Below are 24,912 nucleotides of genomic sequence, written 5' to 3' on the forward strand. Positions count from 1 at the left end.
ATAAATAATCATGAAGCACAGATTTAAACTTCTGCTGCACTTCAGTTGGTCCACGAAATATTCCGACTGGAGCTTTTACCCCAGCTTCCCACCGGATGCGTGAGCGGCGCCTAACCCAAGACGCATCTTCCCCGTCAGCTCAGTGAGCGTGACTTCCCACCAGGAGCGTTTCAGACGCGAACGCATTCCACGCAGCTCGTCTCGTGTGGTCCCAAAATCACCACATGAATGGCAAGATGATGATTATTTAGCAGTTCACCTAACAAGCCACAAGGACGAGATCTGTGGTTTATTTTCTGTTCCTTTGACCTCAACCACAGCGGTCTCACTGATCTTTACTAATTAAGCAACAGGAAGTTGCCAGATGTCTCGTGCTCAACTTCCTGTCTAGCCCTGGCTTAATGCGTTCTGGAAATGCAGAGTGTAAAAACACACTTGAAGCATTAATTTAGCTGGAAACACACCCAACCACTGTAATGGCGGCTAATAGCAAATGCTAAGCGATGATTAGAAATCCGGTGGAAAGTCGGGGTTACGCACAACCGCTAACGGCTAGTAGCTATGGTTACGGCACTAAGCTGGACTGAAATATTCTAAACATCTACTTTGAGTTCAAAAAGTCTCATGCTAGAATAAGTTTAGTCTCACGAAACAGTTTCATAGCCACTGATCAGATCTAACCGTGTTTATGATGTCACGACGAGCTGTGATGTCACTAAATCACCTTCATAGGGACTAGGGATGGGTACCGAATTTGGTACTTTTTAAGGTACCGACCGAATTCCATAGTACCGACCGAGCACCGATTCACTTCATTTGAAACGGTGCCTTTTTTCGGTACCCGTCCTTCACAACGAGAACTTGCCTAGACAGCTGCGCATGCGCAAGAGCGTTATGTCGTCGGTCGCTGCGAGCCAGTTGTAAGCAGAGCAGCATGGTAGAAAGAACGCACTCTAAAGCTTGGGTACACTTCACTAAATGTGACGGGTAACTGGGTGATGATGAAACCAGCGACAACGATCTAAGTGAGACATCGTCATCTTAATCTGCTCCGGTAGGTAAATGTTTAAGATAACGTTAGCTTGATATGTTAGCTTCCGTTTCGCTAATGGTGCATTCGCTTTCTCCTCGGAACTCCGAAATTCTGACTAGATGAACATGAACGCGCTCTAAAGTTTGGCTTCACTTTACTAAATGCGACGGGTGATTGGGTGAAGATGAAACCAGCGACAACGATCTAAGTGTGAGGCATCATCGTTTTAATCTGCTCCAGCAGCTAAATAAACTGTTTAAGATAACGTTAGCTTGATATGTTAGCTTCCATTGCCACCGTTGTTATCAGCTAATGGTGCGTTCGCGTTCTCGGAAATTCTAACTTCCCAGTAGGAAAAATCAAATGAAAAAGGACGGCAAAAGGAATGAAGATACACAGTAAATTTAGTTCACAGTAAAGATGTTTGCTTCAGATTAATTATCAGCTTATAAAACTACAAGGACGATGTTAAAATACAAACAGTTGTATGTTATTTGTCGTGATATTTATCAAATATTGTTATATATTGAGAAAAAATATATATCTAATTATAAAAGAGAATTAAAATATTAAACACTCAAAAGTATCGAAAATTGGTACCGTTAAGTACCGGTATCGATTCCTAGGTACCGGGAATTAGTACCGAATCGATTCAAATGTCAAAGGTACTCATCCCTAATAGGGACACACCTTGATAACAGACCATTCCAGTATTTAAATTTGAACAAAAGCAGGTAACGTCAGACGTTTTGAGTATTAACAAATATCATGCAAAGCAGCAGCGGTACCTGTGTAGCCCAAAGAGTTGTCGTCTTCAGGTTCTGAAGCAGGAGCTCGCGTCGCCCCGCTGCTGGCACCGTCCTGAGCGGCTCCCGTCTCTGTCAACAATAACATCACAGGGACTAAAAAACTGGACACGTTCTGCCCTCTCTCCACACCCACGGTCCGAAACTCCAGCGCTCTGCCTTGATGGCATGGGTAAAAAGCAAGCAGGCTAAAAAGCACCAAGCTGAGCCTCTGACGCCCAGACGCCCACATGACTGGAGAAAGCCGAGCGTCCACCATCCAACGCGAGTAAAATCCAATTTATGGGCCAATGTAATAAAATAAAATAAAACTGCCAGATTAGTTGGTAGATCTAGAGAAGTCCATCAGATCTTCGGTGTTTCTGGTGACTCAGCATGAGGCTGAGCTGTGTTGGGCCTCTGTGTGAGCGTGTGTGGGGTAAACAGAGTCTCAGTAGGTGGCTGGACCCCTAAAGAAGCCAATGGGCAGGACAGGGAGGGCCATGGCTGATAACGCCAATCTCTATGTGCGTACACACACACACACACACCCTTGATGCAAATATGATAATGCTCCATTAATTGCTAATCAGCATCTTTTGATTCGTGCTGGTCTTTGTGACAGTTTGGTCTTCGGGCTGACAGGATGAGTGTGCGACACAGGCGGTGTGAGGGCGGGGCGGTGAGGGGGAGGGCAGAATAGAGAGGCCATAAGGGCCTGGGTGTGTATGGCTCATCAGGGACACAGGAGGCCAACTGTGCCCTTATGATGGCTCTGCGTGAAATAAATCAGGCTGAGCCATGCCCACTCTCATTGTATAGCACCAACGGGGGGTTAATGTGGGCTGGGCCGTGAGGGCGGGAAGATAGGAGGAATCTTAATCATCTGACCCCTTTTGGCCGAGCGAGTGGTGGTCTGTCGGAAGTATCTGTTTCCCAAATGAGATCTGGCTTCACTTCAGATAAAAAGCAGACGGCCAGACAGAATCATTCATTGGAGAGTACATCAGATCGCTGGAGTGTGAAGAGGAAGGTGACCCATCACTCCATCCGCCACTCCCACCGTTAGAAAATTGACTGGAAAAATGTATGCGGGGTTTTAATACGAAGTGTTGACCTGAGATGACACTTTACAACAGACCTGTTAATTATAGCACACAAAAAACATTTCATTTGTGGCGATTATGCCCCTGCTGCTCCTGTCGAGCTGCAATTAATGCAACATTAAAAGGGCTTCATGCTGAGCTGAACCGATTATCTTTGTCTGTTTACCCCGAGAGCAGCTTCTGACCGAAAACCTGCAGGAGAGCCACACAGTCATAACCGCACACGTTAGTCTGATCATGCACACGGATGGAAACAAAGACGGGATGAGAATGAGTCTGAGAGGAGACAACACAGACATCCAGAGGACGTGACGGAGCGTCTGGCACCGAAAGCATGACACCACTCAGATTAAAGGGACTTTACGGAGTTTTGAATTTTTATGCTCGCGATCGCCCCCTCAGGCCAAAAGCGTAACAGCAGCTTCAATAGTAGGCTCGTGCACGAGGCGCGCATGCTGTACGTGCACACTCCTTAATGAAAATAGCAGCTGACAGTCCTGTGTGTGTGTGTGTGTGTGTGTGTGTGTGTGTGTGTGTGTGTGTGTGTGTGTGTGTGTGTGTGGCCTGGAGGACAGAGGACAGGAGAACATGCAGCTAATTAAATAATTTGGTTCTGTACCTTTCTCTTCAGCACAGCCGACAAAGGTTTATGATGGGTCAGTCCTCCTGCATGCTCAGATCATTCCCTTCCCTTGCTTGAAAAATTGTTCCAAAATGAAATTTGAACCCGCATCTTTTTTATCTGTGAATTCAATGCCGTTCGGCGAGTCTCAAATAAAAATTTGGGCGTCTTACTGTAAAAAAATATACCATTAATGTAAAAAAGAAACTCTAAATAAACTATGTTCACATCCAGAATCAAACCCATGTCTTCTGCATGAGAGTCTGACGTCTTACTAGATGAGCTACACTCTAGTAACATTCATAGCATCTGTAACATTTATATCCTTGATGACAGCTGAAACAACGGTTCAGAGCGAAAATGGCTATTTTGTTGCTAATTTGCAGGAAATATCTAGAAGAAAGTTCTACAGAAAGTAGCTAAGGGTCCTCAGAAATGTAGCTAGCTTTGTCACTAGGCGTTAAGAACAGCGACAAAGTGGCACTGCCTCTCTCTCTGCTGCTAAAGCTACGGATAGCAAATGCTACGGGCGATGCCTGAGCGTGAACGCGCATGAAGCAGCCTGCTCGACCCGAGCATCTCTCTTTTTCTGTGATTTTACAGAAAAACAGGCAATCACAGTAAAAATGCCAGGGCTCATTCTACAGGACCAGGGCATTGCAGGAGAATGTATGAAGAAGACATTTATTATTTCTATACATGTTTTGGCTGTCAAACTTCCAAAATGCCCTTTTAATGAAAACCGAGACTTAGCACCAAACAAAAAAAAATAAACCTGAAAAATCTCATTTCATGAAACAGTTTTCCTCTTTTTTATGTTGCGTGATTCCTTAAAGGGCTCTTTATGGCTTTTTGTCGTGTTTTCAGCCATTTTCTGTGAAATCTGATTTAGACTTGGGAGTTTTTACGTATTTTTGTTGCATTTGCCAAAAAGTCTTTTTATTCTGTATTCTGTGAAAAAGTGTTTTTGTAAAATGTCCCATTTTGTTTTTCAGATTCATTTTTCTGGGGTACTCTTTAACCTTTTATTAGATTTTTACAATTATGCGTGTTTTATTTTTAGCAAAACATAAATATTTTACTACTTCTAATAACAAAACCAACATAAATTTAACATTCTCAAAACTCTTATTTATTTATTTCATTTTAAGACTTTTGTTTTGTTTTCAATATTGCTAATTGTTAAAAATATTAAAGCTTAGGAGGTCCGAATAACTCGGAGGAGCTAAACCAAAGCTCGAGACTCAGAAGGCCAACGAATAATCAGCTTTTAAATAATTAGTATATTAAACTGTAGCCAGAGAGCATGCTGGTGGAGGTTCTCAGTCATCCAGGTCACGGTAACCCAAAGGGGTTCGGATCAAGGCATCTGGACTTCTTTGGTTTCTGCTCGTTTAACAACAACAGACAGCTTCAGCTTATAAGCATGACCCTCCCATATTCCAGTCAAAACTGAAAAAGCTCCTCGGATGAGAAGTAAAACGTCTTTAAGAGACCAGAGAAGTCCGGTTGCCTTCACTCGAACCCCTTTGAATGTTGCCAGAGAGTACTCATCAGTTCTGGACCTGAGCTTTGTCAGCTGTGTTTTGTGTCTCCATGAGGACTCTTGGGCTGATTCCCTGGGTGGTCTGCAGCCAGAGGTCCAATTAGACGCCACTTCAGAGTTTAATAACAGGTGGAGCACCCAGCTGCCTCTGGGGCATCAGGATAACCAGGACCACGGCCCTGACACTGCACCTAACACCAGAGCCCCTGCTGGCTAATTAGCATGGCACATGTGCAGATAACTACTTATTGAAGACACAAAGGCGGGCTCGCCCCCATTCTCATCCCTCCAGCCCTCCTGAGTCCTCCTTAAAAATGAGGGCATGTCAATTTTTTTCTCTCCATTTCAACCCCGTCTTCACAGACTTAATCATCGGGTTCTCCGCAGGTTTTGGATCATGTTTTCATACCTGCACAAAGCGCAAGTCAGCTTCATGGTGTGAGCCAACGCGCTCTAACCAAACCTGATTTATTGCTCATATGGTTGCATCGGATGTCAGCAGCCTCTAAAACACAGCAGCTCTTGATGAATGGGACTACATTTTGTGACATCCAGGAGTCTGAAGAACTACCTGCAGGTCAAGATAACCTTCTCCAGGAAGCCTCTCTCCGTAGGAGACCCATTCACCCGGTGAACCTGCAGCTTTCACTCAAAGCTCCTGGGGCGACGGTGGCACAGGAGTTAAGGGCTCGCCCCGTAATCGGAAGGTTGCAGGTTAGAGCCCCGCTCAGTCTGTTACTGCCGTTGTGTCCTTGGGCAAGGCACTTAACCCACCTTGCCTGCTGGTGGTGGTCGGAGGGACCGGTGGCGCCAGTGCTCAAGCCTCGCCTCTGTCAGCGCGCCCCAGGGCAGCTGTGGCTACATCGTAGCTCATCACCATCAGTGTGTGAATGTGTGTGTGAATGGGTGAATGACTGATTGTGTTGTAAAGCGCCTTGGGGGGTTCCAGGACTCTAGAAGGCGCTATATCAAATACAGGCCATTTACCATTTACCAAAGCTCCTAAAATAAAACCCTTAACAGCTTTTTAGTGACGTGTTACACATTCCAGACCTGGATTCAATAAGGTCTGCTGGTGTAGACGCAGCAAGACCTTCTGCAGAAATGTACGTCTCAGAACAACCACTGCACTCATTTACGTTTTGATTTCACTCTTTTATTCCAGCCCGACTAATGGAGCCCTGATCAGACCTCCAAATATAAACACAGAGCACTTACTGCAAAAGAAGAAGGAAAGTTGCTGTTTTCGACTCTAAAAACATTCTTCATTAAATTAATGTGTGTCCAGAGCTGCTTTGAGCTAGCCTGGCAAGCCATCCTACATAAGAGAACATGCAGTCTGGCCACGGCACACTGATGTAGGGCTGCTCAATTAATCGAATTTTAATCACGATTACGATCTGAGTTTTGAACGATTATAAAAAACATAACAAGCCGATTATTTGCTCCTCCCGCTTGCGCTGCCCTGAGTTGCAAATGAAGCGCTCCTCCACAGTGTTGCTAATTTAGCGACTTTGACGCTATTTCTAGCAGCTTTTCAGACCCCCTTCTTGACTTTTTAATCCTAAAAGTACCTAGCGAACACCTGAGAAACATCTCTGGTGACCCTTAGCTACTTTCTGGATAACTGTCGTCGACATTTCCTGCAGGTTAGCTAAACACTCCGCCTGTGCTCCGGACCGTTCTTCAGGACATTAGGAAAGGGAATGATGTAGTGATGCGTCGGTCGCTAAAGAAACAGCTCTCGGAGCCGGCTCCTTGTTGGAATAACCAGAGTGAGTGACACACACACCGTACCTGCGGACTCCTGAGCAGCTAAAAACAGCTAAATGTGCGCGTGCAGCGCGCTAAACACACGTGCAGCTTGCCCGATTGCTGTGAGACCGGGGTGGGGGGTGGGGGGTGCAGCTGTGGTCGGGACAATTATTACATTAACTGATGGGCCTGTAAATAAATAGTTTATAAATAAGGTAGAAATAAGTTCCTCACGCTGATAACTAATCTCTCTGAGGACACAGTCCTACAGCACCTTGACACGACTCAATAAATGTTATGCAACATTTTGTGAACATCAATTTATTTGCATTTATTTGTTATAAATGCCACTGTATAATTCTTGCTGTCAGTATTTGCAAGATATTGGTATTTGGTTCTGTACTGGTTAGACCCAAGGTCTATAGCCCTTGGGTCATAGACTATGAGCTATAAGTATATTGGTCTTTCTATCCTGGGAATCAGGAGTTCTTTTAGTGATCATCTTGTTTCTTATTTTTGTCCTAATTGTGCCCTGAGCAGTTTTATGACTGAATAAAAACAAATAAAATCAACATAAATTGAAAAATCGTCCTAAATAATCGTGATCTCAATTTCAGTCACCATAATCGTGATTATTATTTTTGCCATAATCGAGCAGCCCTACACTGATGTATCTCAGTCGTGGCGCAGGACCTATGGCTGTCTTTCAAACGCTATTGGATAACGAGCACGACGTGCTCACCGCTACAAATGTCAGTCTAAGAGGCAGTCTGCCATTACTTCATGGAAGAAGACATAAAACAAAAAAAAAACATTAAACTTACATTGTTCAGGGCTGGCAACTTAGACATTTTCAGTGCGTGATAGCGGGGGTGGACCATTTCACCCCCGTTTACTGACCATAAGAGTGCGGGGGGGGGGGGGGGGGGGGGGACACCGTTGTGCCTCTGTAAGCTTACCGTGTTGGAGGTGTGGCATGAGTGCGTGTGCAGAGGGTCAACTGCGTGTGTCTCACACACACTCGATGCGTGAGAATTGGCAGCCCTGCATTGTTTTTCTAAATGAATGTGCTGTGATTGGCCAGCAACCATACTGTGTGGGGCTGCGGAGGTTCCAGTGGAGCGTGGCTAGAACGACACACAAAGCTAAATTATTTAGCTTGACCAAGACAGGAAGACTGAACAAGCTAGTTAAAAAGGCTAGCTCGGTTCTGAGCGGCTAACTAGATTTGGTCAAGGAGATGTGTGAAAGGACGGTGGTGAAGATGACCTCCCACACACTGCATTCCACGATGAAGACCATGGACTACAGTGCAGGGCTCTACTGCAGTGTAACTCCTTGGTTTAACTGGTACTGGCATTGTCCTGGTACACAACTTCAATACAATGATTCAAACAGTTTTTTCCCACAGGTTTATGAGTTCCAGCAACTCTGACCAACTGCAATAATTTGGGCTTGAAGTAAAATCAAATCTTAGAAATTGTTACCCTTAATGGATTTATAAAACTAAATCCCATAAAAGCCTCTGAAACTCGTTTTCAGTCGAAGTCTGACTGCTGCAGCTGGAAGGAACATCAGCACAGTGACAAGCGGACCTTTATTCTGATCAGACTGAATAAATGAACACAGTTCTCACTGTTGACAGCTACCCTGCAGTATTGTGTGTTTTGTCTCTTTCAAGCGCCGTTTCACTCGATAAAAAAACCCGCGGTAAACACAGGTACGCCAACCACCCAAAGCTGGAATGTGACTCATTTCTGAACGGTTGATTGGCTTCTGCGGTTAAATGAAAGAACAAATGTCAAGGGGGGAAAAAAATGTGTCAATTTGCATGCCGATAGATTTGCTTGGAGGGGATCAGCAAGCAACCACAAAAAGAAAAACAGAGACGGTTCCAGGACAAACTGTGCCGACTGGCTATGAGGGCACTAAATATGGCACGGTTCCTAGCGGCTCACACTACGACCATCACAGCTGCTTTCAGCGCTCTCTGCTCACCTACTGGAAGTTTCACTAAACTTTCCATGCACATCATCTTCCCACACCTTTTGCACGACGTAACTTGTATTATTACGCTCACTAGAAACCTTGATTCTTGATTTGTTTAACAACACCGGTGTTCTAGAAATAAGCTTGAACTTGCTCTGACGGCAGAGCAGAAGCATCACGTTTGCCAAAAGCCCAGAAGGTCATTTTAAGATGAATGTTTTATCTGAGATCCTTTAGAGTCAAATAATGAAGAAAGAAGCTAAACTTTGTTAGAAGTGATAAAAACGTGATTTAAAAGATCAAACTGACTCATGTTTTAATACATTTGCAGTGGTCTCTACTAGGAAAGAATGATTTGTAATTCATCCTCTGGGGATTAAAGCTCACATGGTCCTGTTTGAGGATGGAAAGGTCAGCTGGAGGAGAAAGTAGCTTCAAACAGCAGGATCTGGACTCTTATTACCTGATATTTCAACATCTCTCCTCTGATTGGCTAACAGCAAAGCAACTCTACCAATGACTCTGCTTGCTCTGCAACGCTGATGTTTTATCTCCACAAATAACTCAAGCCTGGAGGAGTTCTGCTGTGTTGAGGAGTTGCTAATGCTAACGATTAGCCTGTACTAGTTGAGACGTTCTCTGCTGTTTCTTGGACGCTGAAGCTTGGGGCACACAAAAGACAAATGCGCCGCATCACGCCCGTGCCGAAGCCATTGTAGTTACTGAGAGAGGCTACACAGGGAGCGCAACACTGCGTCCCAGAAGTGCCGGTGTCGGTACAGGATCTGCTCGGGTGCAAAATTGGCTCGGGGTCCGTCGGCTGCCGATGACGTCAAAGTAGTTGATTGGCTGAACATGAACCTTACGGAATTACGTAATCATGTTACGTTGTTATCACGTTACGTTACGTTGGTCCAGGCAAATCTTTCTGTTGGAAAGATGGACAACTTTTACAAAGAAATCCAATATTACCTCTTTGAAAATACACTTTTAGCATAGAGCTGCATGTATATTAGGGCTGAACGATTAAGTGTGCGTGCAGTTAAATTGCGATGTGACAAATGGAGATTTTCTAATGGCAAAGGCTGCAATTTGGCAGCGAGTGGTTAGCGCAATGCTAATATACATGGAAAAACCCATAGGAATGCTAATGCTAATATCACCGATTACATTATTACAAATTATGAATTAGAAACGTGCCAAATGATTACATTTGGAGTCTAATAGAAAGTAAAACTACCATCAATCATATAAGTACAGACAGGTATTTTAGTAAAGCCAGAAAACTTTTAACTCCAGAGTTTTGGCTAGCAGCTATGAGCGTAACTGAACTACGCATGGACAAGACGTCAAAAACTAAACATAAAATACTTCAATAAACGGGACACACTTCTTTCCTGCAAATACAGTTTCACAGGTGTTGCTAATACCTATGATCCTTCAAGGGATGTGCTCAAAGAGGAGTTCAACATTATGAATAAAATATAGTGTTTTATTTTACAAATACCATTATAAACACAAACTTACGTCTTAAAAAACATTATTTTAATAACAAAACTGCTAAATTCTTTCCAACAATATAGAAGTGTAGTGTATTTTGTCCGAGTGGGTTTGCCGTACTTTGACGTCATTGGCAGTCGAAGGTACCCCGAGCCGATCTTGCACCCGAGCAGATCCTGTACCGACACCGGTCCGCGCCGAGGTGCTGAAGATGGCTACCAGTTTTATTTCCAGCATCGTGGCACGGCTTTTTACAACATTGTGGAGTACTTTACAACAGATGCTGCATGTTAAAGTCAGAAATGATCATTTTCTAAACTAATAATTAAAAAATTGTTTCTTAATGAACCTGCTTTGGACTTTGTCTGTAGCTAAGATCTGTTCTTAACCAGCCTTAATTAATGGTGACATCTGGTGGTTGATCCAAAACATGTTGAAGGATTTCTGTGAACTAAATCCCTCATTTGAAGAGATTTCACTTTTATTGCAGGCAGTTTCAGGGCTCTGTCACTTTAAGAAAACAAGCTGGAACTGGCCATGCCCACCCATCCACCACTCAGGTGAGAAGAAGCTGAGAAGCTCCCATATCAGGGAGGAGCACTGAGTAGAACTAAAAAGGTTTATCCTAATTGGTGATCTCATAAACGGGAACGTTTTCAAACGGCTTCGTTTAGGAACATAATTCCTAAAATCAAATACTGACTGAAAACAAATGCATGGGTTTCTGTCAAGTCTTTATGAAGGCAGTAGAAACTCACACGGCCCAAAGGTGAGTTTTACATAATATGTCCCGTAAATATTCCAAACCCACATCCAAATCTGGACTGAACAGGAAGTTGATCCAGATCTGGCTAGCATGCTAAACTAGTAACAAATAAAACCCAGTGATGTGCATGTTCACCAAATAATCCAAAATATTATTTAGTTCCTATCAATAAATAGCTCAATTTGTAAAATATAACATTTTGGATCTCAATGGTGATCTTATTATGGAGCTAGACACTCCACCCTCCTTGCCTGGTGGTGGTGCTCAGAGTAACAGGCTCACTTCCATCAGTGCGCCCCAGGACAGCTGTAAAATGGCCTGTATTTGATAAAGCACCTTCTAGAACCCCCCAAGGCACTTTACAACACAATAATAATAATAATAATAATAATACATTTTATTTAAAAGCGCCTTTCAGGACACCCAAGGTCACTTTACAGAAAACACGTGATAAAATACAATAAAACAATAATAAAACCCAAACAAGAAAAAACAAAGAGAGAAACAGTTCAATAAAATCAGAGGTTGTAGGCAGATTTAAACATGTGTGTTTTGAGTTTTGATTGGAAAAGGGTAAAACTGTCGATGTTCCTGATGTCTGGGGGAAGTGAGTTCCAGAGATGGGGAGCAGAGCAGCTGAAAGCTCTGCTCCCCATGGTAGCGAGACGGGCAGAAGGAACCGCAAGATGGATTGAAGATGATGATCTGAGTGAGCGGGACGGGGTGTGAATACTTATAAGGTCTGAGATATATGGAGGAGAGAGGTTGTGGATTGCTTTGAAGGTATGGAGGAGAATTTTGAAGATGGACCTGAATTTAACTGGGAGCCAGTGAAACTGCTGGTTAGTCATTCACCCATTCACACCCTGGTGGGGATGAACTACGATGTAGCCACAGCCGCCCTGGGGCGCACTGACAGAGGCGAGGCTGCCGAGCTCTGGCGCCACCGGTCCCTCCGACCACCACCAGCACGCAAGGGGGGGTTAAGTGTCTTGCCCAAGGACACAACGACAGCGACAGACTGAGCAGGGCTCAAACCTGCAACCTTCCGATTACGGGGCGAGCACTTAACTCCTGTGCCACCGTCGAGCTACAGTGTAGCTCATCACCACCATGTGAATGGGTGAATGACTGATTTTGTGCCTTGGGGGCTTGTAGAACACTAACAATGGCCTATACCAATACAGGCCATTTACTATTTACCATTTCAGTCATGGCGGCACCAACAAGTAACATTTGTAATAGACTGAACCTTTCCTTTGGTTTTACATGGTTGAAAATAAAATGAGTCCCTGATCTACACCAACCAAGCTGTTAAACAGCTGACCTTCGGACTGTTCCTCACCATTCCACCCTGAGGTTCCTGTGCTTCAGTGGGCTACTGACTAATGACGGGAAACTCCCCTTGGTGTCTTATTAAAAAAGAAAATTAAAAGGGAAAACATTTTAATACTCAAAGGAAAACAGAAATGAAAAAGTGGGAAACAGTGATCTATAATAGAAACTGGAGGTTATGTGGCTACAGCAAGTCGGTGCAGAAGGCAGTGAAGCGTTTAATTCAAACCCTGTTTCAAGGTTCTAGCAAATTAATGACAAATTACTTTCTTACTGTTTTTTCTTGTGTACTTAATCAGGCACATGTGCCACACACACACACACACACACACGCACGCACGCACGCACACACACACACACACACACACACACACACTCAGGAGATAAGAGCCTTCAAACCCAATTCTTGAACCTACAGATTACAATAAATCACAAACTACCTCATTAAAATACAGACACCTTTCAGCCTCTTTCATTGTTTACAACATGACCTCGAGAATCTGAAATGTAATCACCGTGGTTAGCATGTCGTCCAACAGCCATGTGAAGGTTTATCTGTACACCTGTGTTCTCGGTGCGCACCTTAAAGCTGCATGTGGCTTTAACGTGGGCCAAAAGCAACACTGCAGCGTTTTAATTAAACATCCAGATTCTGTGCTGATATGAAAACCACCTCATCCTTTGATGTGTTGACACAAAGCTTGCAGTGTGAAACCAGTTCTTCTCATGAGTCATGCTTGGGTAAGCCCAAATGAGAAAAGCACTAAAGACACCATTAGTTAACTGAGAAGCTCATTTGTTCCCATGCTTAAATTATTAATCAAACACAGGATTTGTTTGTTTTCTTCATCTTGTATCAGTGACCTTAATAAAGAAGCATTCATAAAGTGGCATGATTGCTCAATAAGGGAATGCACATAAATGGTGTAACATCTAAATGAGTATTACTGGAAATCAACAACATGTTAGAGACAAGGGAGAATTAAATATGTCAAAATAGTCTAAATTAATTGTCACTGTAGGGTTTAAAACTGATTAAGATGGTGACCAAATGCAGCTGTTTGACATTTTTGAAGCAACGGTTGTTTTATATGCTAGAAATTAGCTACTGAAGTTTTACCAAGCTAACCTAGGAATCTAGACAAACCAAAAAGGCTAACAAATGGGCCATTCCCATCTGTACCGGGTCGGCCCGGGCCGGGTAGCGTAGGTTGTTTACATATCTGGGTGACCTGGAATTTTCCCGGGCCAACCAAGGCTCATTCTCGGCCCTCTTCCTGAGGGGTACTGCTTCAGGCCGACCAGGGCCAACACGCCCACTGCTGACAGCAAATTCACACCTTCCATTAGAGCAAGCCTCTGATTGGTGGGTAGAATCAGCCCACATGGGCTTAAGGCAAGGATGTGTGGAATCAACCGGGCCAGGCTGGGGCCGACTGGGGCTACCCGGCCCGGGCCGACCCGGTACAGGTGGGAATGGGGCTAAATATTGCTCTGCAGGTCGGTCTAGTTATGCTCTGTTGGAACCTCAGCAGGCCCCAACAGTCTTGTGTCTGCCAATCACAGTGCTCTACTGGCTTGGAGGGCCAATCACAATGCTCTGGCTTGGAGGGCCAATCACAGTGCTCTACTGGCTCGGAGGGCCAATCACAATGCTCTGGCTTGGAGGGCCAATGACAATGCTCTACTGGCTTGGAGGGCCAATCACAGTGCTCTACTGGCTTGGAGGGCCAATCACAGTGCTCTACTGGCTTGGAGGGCCAATCACAATGCTCTGGCTTGGAGGGCCAATCACAGTGCTCTACTGGCTTGGAGGGCCAATCACAATGCTCTGGCTTGGAGGGCCAATCACAGTGCTCTACTGGCTTGGAGGGCCAATCACAGTGCTCTACTGGCTTGGAGGGCCAATCACAGTGCTCTACTGGCTTGGAGGGCCAATCACAGTGCTCTACTGGCTTGGAGGGCCAATCACAGTGCTCTACTGGCTTGGAGGGCCAATCACAATGCTCTGGCTTGGAGGGCAGGTAGGCACTGCAATTGAATGGAATAATGAAGATGGTATAGAGCTCCGGACCCCACGTGACTCTCAGTTAGTAGACGCCATATTTGCCAGGAAAAAAAGGTAAACAAACGCGGATCGTAAACATGAACGGGATCGGCTTGGATTTTACTTCCAGGGAGCCCTGCACTGAACAGGTGTCCCTCCTGAATAATACCACAATGTAGCAGGAATGAACAAAGAGTCACAGGCAGGAAGTACAATCTGCAAAGTTTTGTTTTGTTTTACTGTCAACAGCTTTTTGAGGTTTTGTGAGATGCAGTGTTTGTACCTGTGGATAAAAGTCCTGCAACCTGCCAGTTGCTACACTTTCATTCGTAACTATTACAAAACATCAAATGTGCACGACTGTGTCTGCTAGGCCAGTGGTAGAGAGCATAAAATAGGCTTTACATAGTCGGGGCAAAAGCTACTCACACTGTTGCCTCAGCATTCTGCCCGAGAAGGCGAGCCTGAATAATTTAGGGGCTGGACGGCTAGATCTTGTCGATATTTTCTTTAATTTGATTTTGTGTGCGCTGGTGTCAATGCCCTCAGTAGGAAGGCTGCTGCTGCATTTTTGACAAGATCTGACCCCTTTTCTGTTCACCTTCTTGAAATAAAAGAGAGATTTAGATGGAAATTCAATACAACCCAATAATTGTGGCCAGTAAAATGGGCGTTATTATCCAGCAAAGACAGTTCACTTGTTTATTTACGAGATGCTACGTGTTGTACAGATTGTAGCTCAGTAATCATATCTGACTTGATTTATTATCATGTGATTGTGTCATGGTTTAGTCGCCATCTGATCCGAAGTTAAGCAAACTGAACAAACAGCAAGCGCTATCTCCCATTTGCAGCCATCCCTGTCTGCACAAGCACTCGTTTCACCACGGACTGGCGCTTGTCAGGGAGAGACCTGTATGCTAATTTACTGGAACAAACACAAACCGTTCCCTCTCCAATGAGAGAGCGCAGATAAACCGAAGTCTGCTCTCAATATGCCGAGCTCTGATTAGACAACATGACATTTTTCGACCCTGAGTAGATTTGCGGCGGCAGGACCACAAGCATGCTGTCAGTCTTGAAGGGTTGTCCTATAGAAGCTACAGTCAGATAAATACTGGTAGCAGAGTCAAGGATTGGTTGTTTATGCCAACAGATTTGCAAAAAATGTTTGTGAGACTCAAAAAAAAAAATAAAACAAGATGGTGGCAGAAACCTGCTGAATGACATTTTTGTCACCTTTACATTTTAGCTATGGGGATAAAAAATATGTCAGTAGGTGAGAAGGCTGTGGCGTTGGTTTGACTGGGGTCTAAATCATACTAGAAAGCAACACCTGGATCATTCTTTACGGTGTTAAACAGTCCTGCAGATTTGTGATGCCATTTTTGCCCTCAAAACCAAGGTATCGCTGTTTCAAACACCCAATAACTCACTGGACAGGAATCCAGGACAGGGTAATTGTTGGGGCAGCTGAGATTAAACCCATTCTTGGTTTTGACTGAGTGCCTCTTGCACTGACAGGCTAGTTGTGTTGGGCTAAAACGAAGACAAACGATGTGCTAAAATGTCTATTCATAAAACTGATTCTGTTGTCAAGAGAAAAGGGATTAAGGATGAGGAGAATGCATGCTGCACCACCTAGGGCTAGTTTTGACTCTACAGACATGGGCTGGACCAACATTTATTATGTCATAACACACCGTCGTCATAACCTGACAGTTTAAGCTGTACGTTTTCCGGTAAAATTCAAAGAAACTTTGCAGTAATCTTAATCACATCAAAGACATTTTAAACAAACCAAATCTCCCTTCAAAATGGAGCAAAATGACTTGAATTGTGGAACATTTAGTAGCTGGATTATGCTGTGGGTATAAAAAAGAATCACCCCCTTTAAAAGACTTCAGTCTTTTAGTATTAAAACCAAACAAAAATACATTTGACCAGTTTTATGTATCCAATACTACCGATAACATTCATTGTAAAATATCAACGTTACAGTTTATGAAGAAAAGAAACACTGAGATTAACAAGACCCCCCCCACCCCCCCAAATAACAAAATAATATTAAATAACCACCACTTCCTTAGCATATCATGGGTACTGGATTCTACCTGTGATCAGTTGTAATCAATGTGATTAGTGGAGCATTAAAACAGCAGCATTCTCTTTCTTAGTGGTGCAACTGGCAACTAACAGCTACTATACTCAGAGACAGAGTTGCAAACAGACCTGAGGCAGGAGATGGATAAGGGCTATTTTTTTAAGACTTTGTCAATCCCAAGAAGCACAGGGAAGTCTTTAATAAATAAGTGGCAAGTATTTGGTACTAGAACCCTCCCTGGATCCGGTCGTCCCTCCAAACCGAATTTAAGTGCTTTGGTAGGACGTAGTTACCGTTTACACTCAGTAAGATTGTGAGATTGCAGAGTTTGAACCAAGCTAATGCTGCTACGCAGGCATCTGTGATTCGACACCAGCCAGCAAAAAGCTCTAGAGTTATTTAAAGTTAAAGTCCTATAATCATCATCACGCACTGGTGAAATTCATCTCCGCATTTGAGCCATCCCCATGGGGAGTGGTGAGTTGCAGCTGTGGCTGCGCTCAGAAACTGGTGGTTTAACCCCCTAATCGAACCCCTAAAGCTGAGTGTCAAGCGAGGAGGCATTGGGTCTCATTTTTAAAGTCTTAGGTATGAACTGGCCAGTTTTGAACACCGATCTCCCAGTCCCAGGGTGGATGCTCTACCACTAGGCCACTGAGCTGTGGCCTTTAAAGAACCAATGCCAGTAAACAGGAGAGACCCAGGTGTTATTTTTTTGTCCCCCAAAAAGCCATGGCATCTCTTCTGTCTTCCTTTATTACCGAGAAGAAGGCTAGAGGCTAACATTGAGCTAACAATGCTAACAGTTTATTAGGAGCAAATTATCGTAGCTACAAATGTCTCGAGCTACTTTTCCCAATTACCAACAACTCAATATGTGAAATATAAGTGTGAAGTGAATAATGAGACAAACCTTTTAATGAGTCGTTCAAAACTATACCGCAAGCTAATAGCAAGATGGCAAACAACAATACTTCCTGTAATCCCATACCGTAATAAGTGTATTAAGTGCTCCCTAACATAAAACACTCAAAAGTGCTAACACCAGGTATGACAATGTATCTATCTACTCATCAGTTTATGGTGTATGACTCGTTTTTGCTTGTTATCTAGCAACTTCTGGTGCTGATAAGTGCCTGGCAACAGCCACTGAAGTCCCGAAACACAAGTGAGAAGTCACAATTTGCTTAAAAAATGGGCTGCAGTGTCCAAATTTGACCACATGATTTCACTCTTCATTCTGATATCGTGCACTCAAACTACACAAAGAAAACATTTTCACTGCATGATTTTACAGAGTTAACAGGAAAGCAACAAAACAGTTTCTGCTCAGTTTTAACAAAAATGACTCATTAACTACCAAAGAAAAGATGAGAAGTTTGAGTAGCGAACACAAACACCGTAAACAAGAACTACTAATCTCGGCTCACACAAAATAACCTCAATCCCGCCTTTAAAAAATGACATCCTTCCATGCAACTCATCTGTCATCTCACACGGGTGTTCAGACATAATTACCGGATATAAAACAACTCCTTATATTTCATTATGCGTATGCCATGAGTCATTTCAGCAGAAAGCTTAGTCAGAGAGATTCACAGCGCTAAAATACTTTCTCTGTATCATTACCATCAGTGTAAGAGAAACAGCAGGCAGGTTTCCTTCATGTGAAAACACGAGAAAAGGTGGATACCAGCTGTGATATTTATTGGGAAATTACATCAAGACAGGCCTCGTCGGGGATTAGCTCTTGTTTTTTCTTCTCTGTCTTTTTGGTGCCGCTGTAGTCGTAAATCAAACCACAACCGGATCGACTTCTGTATTCGCTATGGACCTATTAGTCAGCTGTCTTGCTAGTCTGCATTTTGAATGAAATTGTCTTTATGTTTATCCAATAAAAGATTTTGTGTTATAACTGTAAAAAAAAGGGAGTATTGTTAATTTGTCATGTTTACTAGTATAAAATAAATCTCCTGGAGGTGAGGCTCGGACCCGTTTTCAGAAAGTTTTGATGGCTGGAAAGAAGTGGTGTCACATGACACATGGGAATGCTGAGGCGCCGGAGGGTGAGAGGATGTGAGAAGCAAGTCGTAAATCCAGAAAAAGGCACGAAACAAAGCAGAAAGTGCAACTCCCCACACCTCCCGTCAAAGCCTCGCACAGCCCTGTTACCTTCACCACACAAAAATCAGCTGGATTTATTGCCGGCAGGTGACTTTTGGAAATGCGCCACATGTTTGCAAGATGTGCCACAGACAGGGTTTGTGTTTAGCTCCCAGACTTAGAAGCACTGGGAGTGGTTTTATTTGCCCCAAAATGAGAATGTAAAAGAGATTTCAGATAATACAATTTCCATTTAAATGATTGGTTTTTACCACGAATCCACAGGACTGTAAATCATGCATTCTCAGGGTCGCAGAGAATGTTCATGTGTTTAAGATCAGGCTCAAGACCCACCTTTTTAGTTTAGCTTTTAACTGATTATTATTTATTGCATTGCTTGTTTAACTTATTTATTTTTAGTTACTGTCTTGTTACATATTTATGTTGTTTTATTTGTTTAATCACATTTATTGGATATTTTACATCATACATTTTAGATATTTTCCATATTACTTCCTGTTATTTTACATGTTACGCATTTTAATCCTTCCAGTGTTTCCTCTGTGGAGCCCTCTGCCTCGGGACCGGTGTGTGTGTGTGTGTGTGTGTGTGTGTGTGTGTGTGTGTGTGTGGGCGCCTGGGAATGGTTTGTGGATTGGGGGTGAAACTATCACAATAGTTTTAAGTGTGGGGAAGGGAGGGAATGTGAGTTATATGGGTCATTTTAATATGTTAAGCACTTTGTGTTACATCCTATGCATGAAAAGTGTCATATAAATAAAATTTAGTTTGATTTGATTTGATTTGATGAAAGCAGCAACATCACAGCTCTAAGGGGTAGCAGAGAGCTTCCCGAAGCATCAGACGTTTGGTGGTAATTCAGCCAACGCTGCCTTCATGTGGTCTGGGATACTTTTTGAGCCCCACTGAGGTTTGATGCTGTTGTGGTTTTTCTCTTGGCGCCAGAACAAAGATGTGACAACAATCTAAACGTATGAAAAGCAGCAACAGCTACAAGAATTACTTTCTTCAGAAGTGTGACATGACCAAGATGGCGGTGGTGGGAACCAGCCACTGGGTTGCATTTCAGCTCGTCATAATCCTACAGGTGACGGCGCGGAGGATTTGTCCATCTTATATTGACAGTGAATGAGTGCGACCTTGACCTGAGAGGAAAAAGTTCACTTTAGTTTAAGTCTCGAGTCCAACTTATGCTAACTTATTAAACAATAATTTTAAATGTTATAATTATTATTACATTACTCATTATTTTCCCCCACTTCACTTCAATCAGCCTCTGATTCTACATTTAGACCCAGTACCCTGAAGACTGAGAAAAAAATCTCTAATTAACTTTTGGTTCCTTCATCCATAATCCATCCTATTCATTTGCATCAAGTTTTATCTTTTTTTGTATTTAATCAGTTCCACATCCATCATCAGAGATGAGTAATTTCCATAACTTATATCATTATGATTGTTTGGTAAAGCTTTATTTTAGTCAACTCCAGCTCAGTTTGCAATCTTACCTCTTTATTATCAGACTGCCTTAGTAATTAACAGTTTAGACATTTGATTTGGTTCGAATTTCCTCCTTTAAAGTTTATTTAAATTCAGAGAAAATCTCCCACTGCTGTCGTGGAAACAGATGATTTGGATCTCTTTCCGTTAAACCCAGTAAGAAATGCATTTCTACCATGACCGAGTTAGTGCTGATAAGGATATGGAGGTTGTGCTGTTTCAGCTGCACGTGGATGCTGATTCACAAACGTCTCAGTGGACGGCCAGCTGCTGACACAGCTGGGTTGTGTTCACATTGATGTGCTTCTGCCTCCATGGCAGCACAACAAACCGAGACGCTGAGCTGGTTTTCAAAAACACTTTATAAAGGGAAACGTCCTTTTGTCTGTTGGGCTTTGACTGTAAAACTGTTGAATGACATCACGCTTCTCACTGATCCAAGTTCAGCCTTAACACAGCGTTACGGCTGCTAACTGACCACCGCCGCTCCTCTGGTCAACAGCATTCTGGAAAATGGAGCAACAACACGGTGACCTCACTGTAAAGTCATTCTGCTCTCTGGAGGTGTGAGGCCTCCTGTAATTACCACTTCATCAGTGGAGGAAGGTGAACTCAGACTGCAGCAGACTTTAGTCTGGGATGACGAACAGCTCCAGCTCCTCTGACTGTCATTGGCTGGCAGACTTGTCTGCTGTCAGCTCAAAAGACACTGATGGGTGAGTGTTTTACTTTGTTTTAGTTTTTTCTGTTTGTGTGTTTGGAATTTTATACAGAATTTTTAAAAAATGAAGTCCATCTTGTTGATGGAAATGATAAATGCTATTTAAACTCACCACTAACGTCACAAACTCACCTGTGTCATTAAATGGGGGGACGTGTTGGGCATGGCAAAGTCACTTTTTACTTTAATCTGTGCTGCCATGTGGGTCTTCACTCTAAACACTTGGTTTCAGGAATTGCATGCCTAAAATGAGCTGTTTCAAAACGTCCCTTATTGTGATGTCACAATCAGAGAAATTTGAACAGAAATCGTCCTGCTTGTCTAATGGGCTATTCCCATCTGTACCGGGTCGGCCCGGGCCAGGTAGCGTAGGTTGTTTACATATCTGGGTGGCCTGGTATTTTTCCGGGCCAACCAAGGCTCATTCTTGGCCCTCTTCCCGAGGGGTACTGCTTCAGGCCGACCAGGGCCAACACACCCACTGCTGACAGCAATTCACACCTTCCATTAGAGCAAGCCTCTGATTGGTGGGTAGAATCAGCCCACATGGGCTTAAGACAAGGATGTGTGGAATCAACCGGGCCAGGCTGGGGCCGACTGGGGCTACCCGGCCCGGGCCAACCCGGTACAGATGGGAATGGCCCAGAAGAGGGCTGAGAATGAGCCTTGGTTGGCCCGGAAAAATACCAGGCCACCCAGATATGTAAACAACCTACGCTACCCGGCCCGGGCCGACCCGGTACAGATGGGAATGGCCCATAATTTGGAGGAGCAGTGGTCCTTCTCTGAGCCTGTCTCTTATATGAACTCCTCCTCTAATAGAAGCCGATCAGGACATGGGTGGGTGTGGCCAGCTTCAGTTTGTTTTCTTAAAGCAACAGAGCCCTTAAATGGCTCATTCTGGAAGGTACTGAAACTGTCATGAATAAAACTACTGAAATAGCTTCATTTTATTTTATGTAAAGAACTTTTTGAACAAATCGACCATAGAACTTTAACTTTTAAAAAGTCATAACGTGTCCCCTTTAATGCCAAACTTCAAGGTTACTTCTAGTGCTAGGAAGTTGAAAACCAGCTTACATTGTCGCCCCAAATTATGCTGGACAATGTTTGATTACTTACTTGTAATGGTAATTACTGTTTAAAAGCCCTTGAATTAAAACAATTGTGAAATCATGTTATTGTGAATGAAAAAAAAGCAAAAATCTGGTTAAATTTTTCCAGATAGCTAAAATTTGTTTAAAGCATCCATTGATCTCAACTTCATCAAAATCCAAATCAACTTAAAACCACATCAACACTGAAATAAAACTTTTGTATCATAACAAAAAATAAAAGAAAAAGAAAAGTTGTGTAATTAGCTCTCGATTGGTGAGAACACCTTAAATGGAACGTTGTATATAAATAGATAAATAATCTGGTTAATTTCTGATTCTTAATTCAATTTTACATAATACTTTCAATCAAAAGGTTACAATAACGAGAAAGAAAAAGAAATATATAAAAAAAACTTCTAAAGTTGAACCAATACATTCTGACCTCACCCCGATCCGATCAAATTTAGAACCAGACAACGTGACTAATGAGAAAACCAAACTGAAGGGAGTAGAAACCACGTCTAAAAACTGTAAAGCTAACACATGAGCAGCCTATGTTAGAGTTTATCATCAGTCCCGATTAAAACATTAATAACGTTTTTGTTTTAAACCAGATCTTGACAAGAAGTGTGGTAAAAAAATTCCAGTATCAGCTTTACTAATAACTGATTTCACATGTAAAATGGTAAATTTCCTGTATTTGTACAGCGCCTTTTTAGGGCTCTACAACCCCCCCAAGGCGCTTCACAACACAGTCAGTCATCCACCCATTCACACGCTGATGATGATGAGCCACAGCTGCCCTGGGGCACTCTGACAGAGGCGAGGCCTGCCCAACATTGGCGCCACCGGTCCCTCTGACCACCTCCAGCAGGCAAGGTGGGTGAAGTGTCTTGGCCAAGGACACAACTGGACAACCAGCTCTACCTACCGAGCTACGGCTGCCCACGTGTGTTGAACTTCCAGTAAAAATAAGAATGCTGCTGCTCGTATTCCAACAGGGACAAAGCAAACGGCATCACTCCTGCTCTAAGTAGATAAAATAAATCGTTTTAAGATCCTGCCGCTTGCATAAAGCTCTTAATGGCCTTGCACCAAAATATATTACAGACATGCTAATATCTTACATACCAGTGAGACCACTCCAGTCTGCAGATTATGGCAACCAGCTTGTACCACGTAGGCCTGAAGGAAGCAGCCGCAATTAATGCTTCATAGATTATAAACAAACCTATAGTTGTCAAAGTTTTTATATCCTTCTCTCTTTTATTGTTTAATTTTTTTAGTTTGCCTGTGTGTATGGGTTTATAATGGTTTTAACTATGTATGTACTTCGTTGATGAGTGTGTACATATTTTATCATTGATTATTTTATGTCTTATTTATAGTAAAGCACACAGGAAATGTGTTCTATAAATAAATAAATGTCACCAAAATAAAAGCATTGAAATGCCCCCCACCCCCCCATCACCACCACCACCCCACCCCATCCGATTCCTCTCCTTTTCCTCTCCGTGTCTAAATGGAAAACAGAGAACAGGTATATGTGCTAAATTTTGCCCATAAAATCAATAAAATGAATGTGCCATAAAAACAGGGAGATCAAAACATCACAGAAAGGAACCATTTTATTTTACCCTCAGTAACCTGGCTTGGTACTTTGATCTTTAACCCCACATATCCTCAGAATCCCAGCTCCTTTACTTTCATTCTGACCCACGCTTGTCAGGATCCCGTATTTATGGCCGTGCTTGATCTCAGCATCCACCTGTTTTTTCACTTCTCTCTGCAAAAAAAAATTTACTTCTAACATATGGAAGAATTAAAATGCCACAAATTGAGCATTTGAATTTTCAATTTGAGAGCAAAATTTTATATCAAGAGACCAACTTTTTAATTTGAGAATAAGATTTGATATTATTGCTCTCAAAACGTGTAATGCTTGCACTCAAAATGTCTGCTCTCTTTCAAATATACTCTGTTTTCCTTCAAATCTTTGTTTCTGCGCTCAGATTTTAACCTTCTTACACTTGTATTGTCTTCTCACGTGACAACTTTTTCTCTGCACGGATCAAAACTGCTCCCACAAGTCTGCTCCCTGCTCTCACTGGTTTTTTCTGCTCTCTCTCAAAACTTGGAAGCATAATCTCCTAGCAACCGCTCAGCCAATGGAAAGACAATGTAGAACTGGGCTGGAACAAACCTCTTTCGGGTGCGCTCGTTTCTCTCTGCGGATTTCCGTGTGGCTGCCACATCTGCGCGCTAACAGCCTGCCTGCAACCCGTCGGTGTTACGTCGATGTGTGTTCCCCCCTCGAGAGCTGCTTCTTTTGCACCCAGCTGCAAGTTTGCACAACATCCACTCACAAAAAATGCGTGTCCTAACCCTTACCCCAACCCTTACCCTAACCCTAACCCTGAAACAAACATAAAAATTGTGCTACACGTAATATTTTCTAAAATTATATTTATGCAAAACATACATTTTTGGTGGTTATTTTTTGTTACTGGGTCGTTTCCACTTGCAGCTGGGTGCAAAAGAAACAGATCTCGTGGGGGGAACACAAATCAACATAGTTTCGTTCACCTGGACCAGTAAAATGGACCAGAACTAACAAGACGGCCAAGTAAGTTATTTTTCAAGGCTAGTAACTACAGTTTATTTTATACGATTCTGTTTTGTTATGCTACTTTTTACGACTCCTTGCATTTAATATTACAACAGGAGCACATAGCTAGATGGATTAGCCTATTCTCACGATAGCTACAACGTGTATAAAATCACCAGATCTGAGTTTTACCCTTGTATCACTCACCCTCTATGCTAGATCTGGACGTAGGGTCGATGTTTTTGTTTAGCATTCCCACCTTCGTTTTTAATAG

At 43.0% G+C, this 24,912-nt stretch overlaps 1 protein-coding gene across 5 annotated transcripts in view; it reads right to left on the reverse strand.

Moving 5' to 3' along the window:
- The window catches only part of robo1 (roundabout, axon guidance receptor, homolog 1 (Drosophila)), a 327,637-nt gene that overhangs the window by 199,397 nt on the left and 103,328 nt on the right, over window positions 1-24,912 (reverse strand). For 3 of the 5 annotated variants that reach the window (XM_070543614.1, XM_015950995.3, XM_070543615.1), the window contains one exon: window positions 1,822-1,911. The exons of the other annotated variants lie outside the window; for them this stretch is intronic. In XM_070543614.1, coding sequence (XP_070399715.1) covers window positions 1,822-1,911 — 90 coding nt within the window. The remainder of the gene's footprint in view (window positions 1-1,821; window positions 1,912-24,912) is intronic. 5 annotated transcript variants of the gene reach the window in all.

The sequence above is a fragment of the Nothobranchius furzeri genome, chromosome 13 (genome assembly GCF_043380555.1).
Source record: "Nothobranchius furzeri strain GRZ-AD chromosome 13, NfurGRZ-RIMD1, whole genome shotgun sequence".
Taxonomy (NCBI): Eukaryota; Metazoa; Chordata; class Actinopteri; order Cyprinodontiformes; family Nothobranchiidae; genus Nothobranchius; species Nothobranchius furzeri.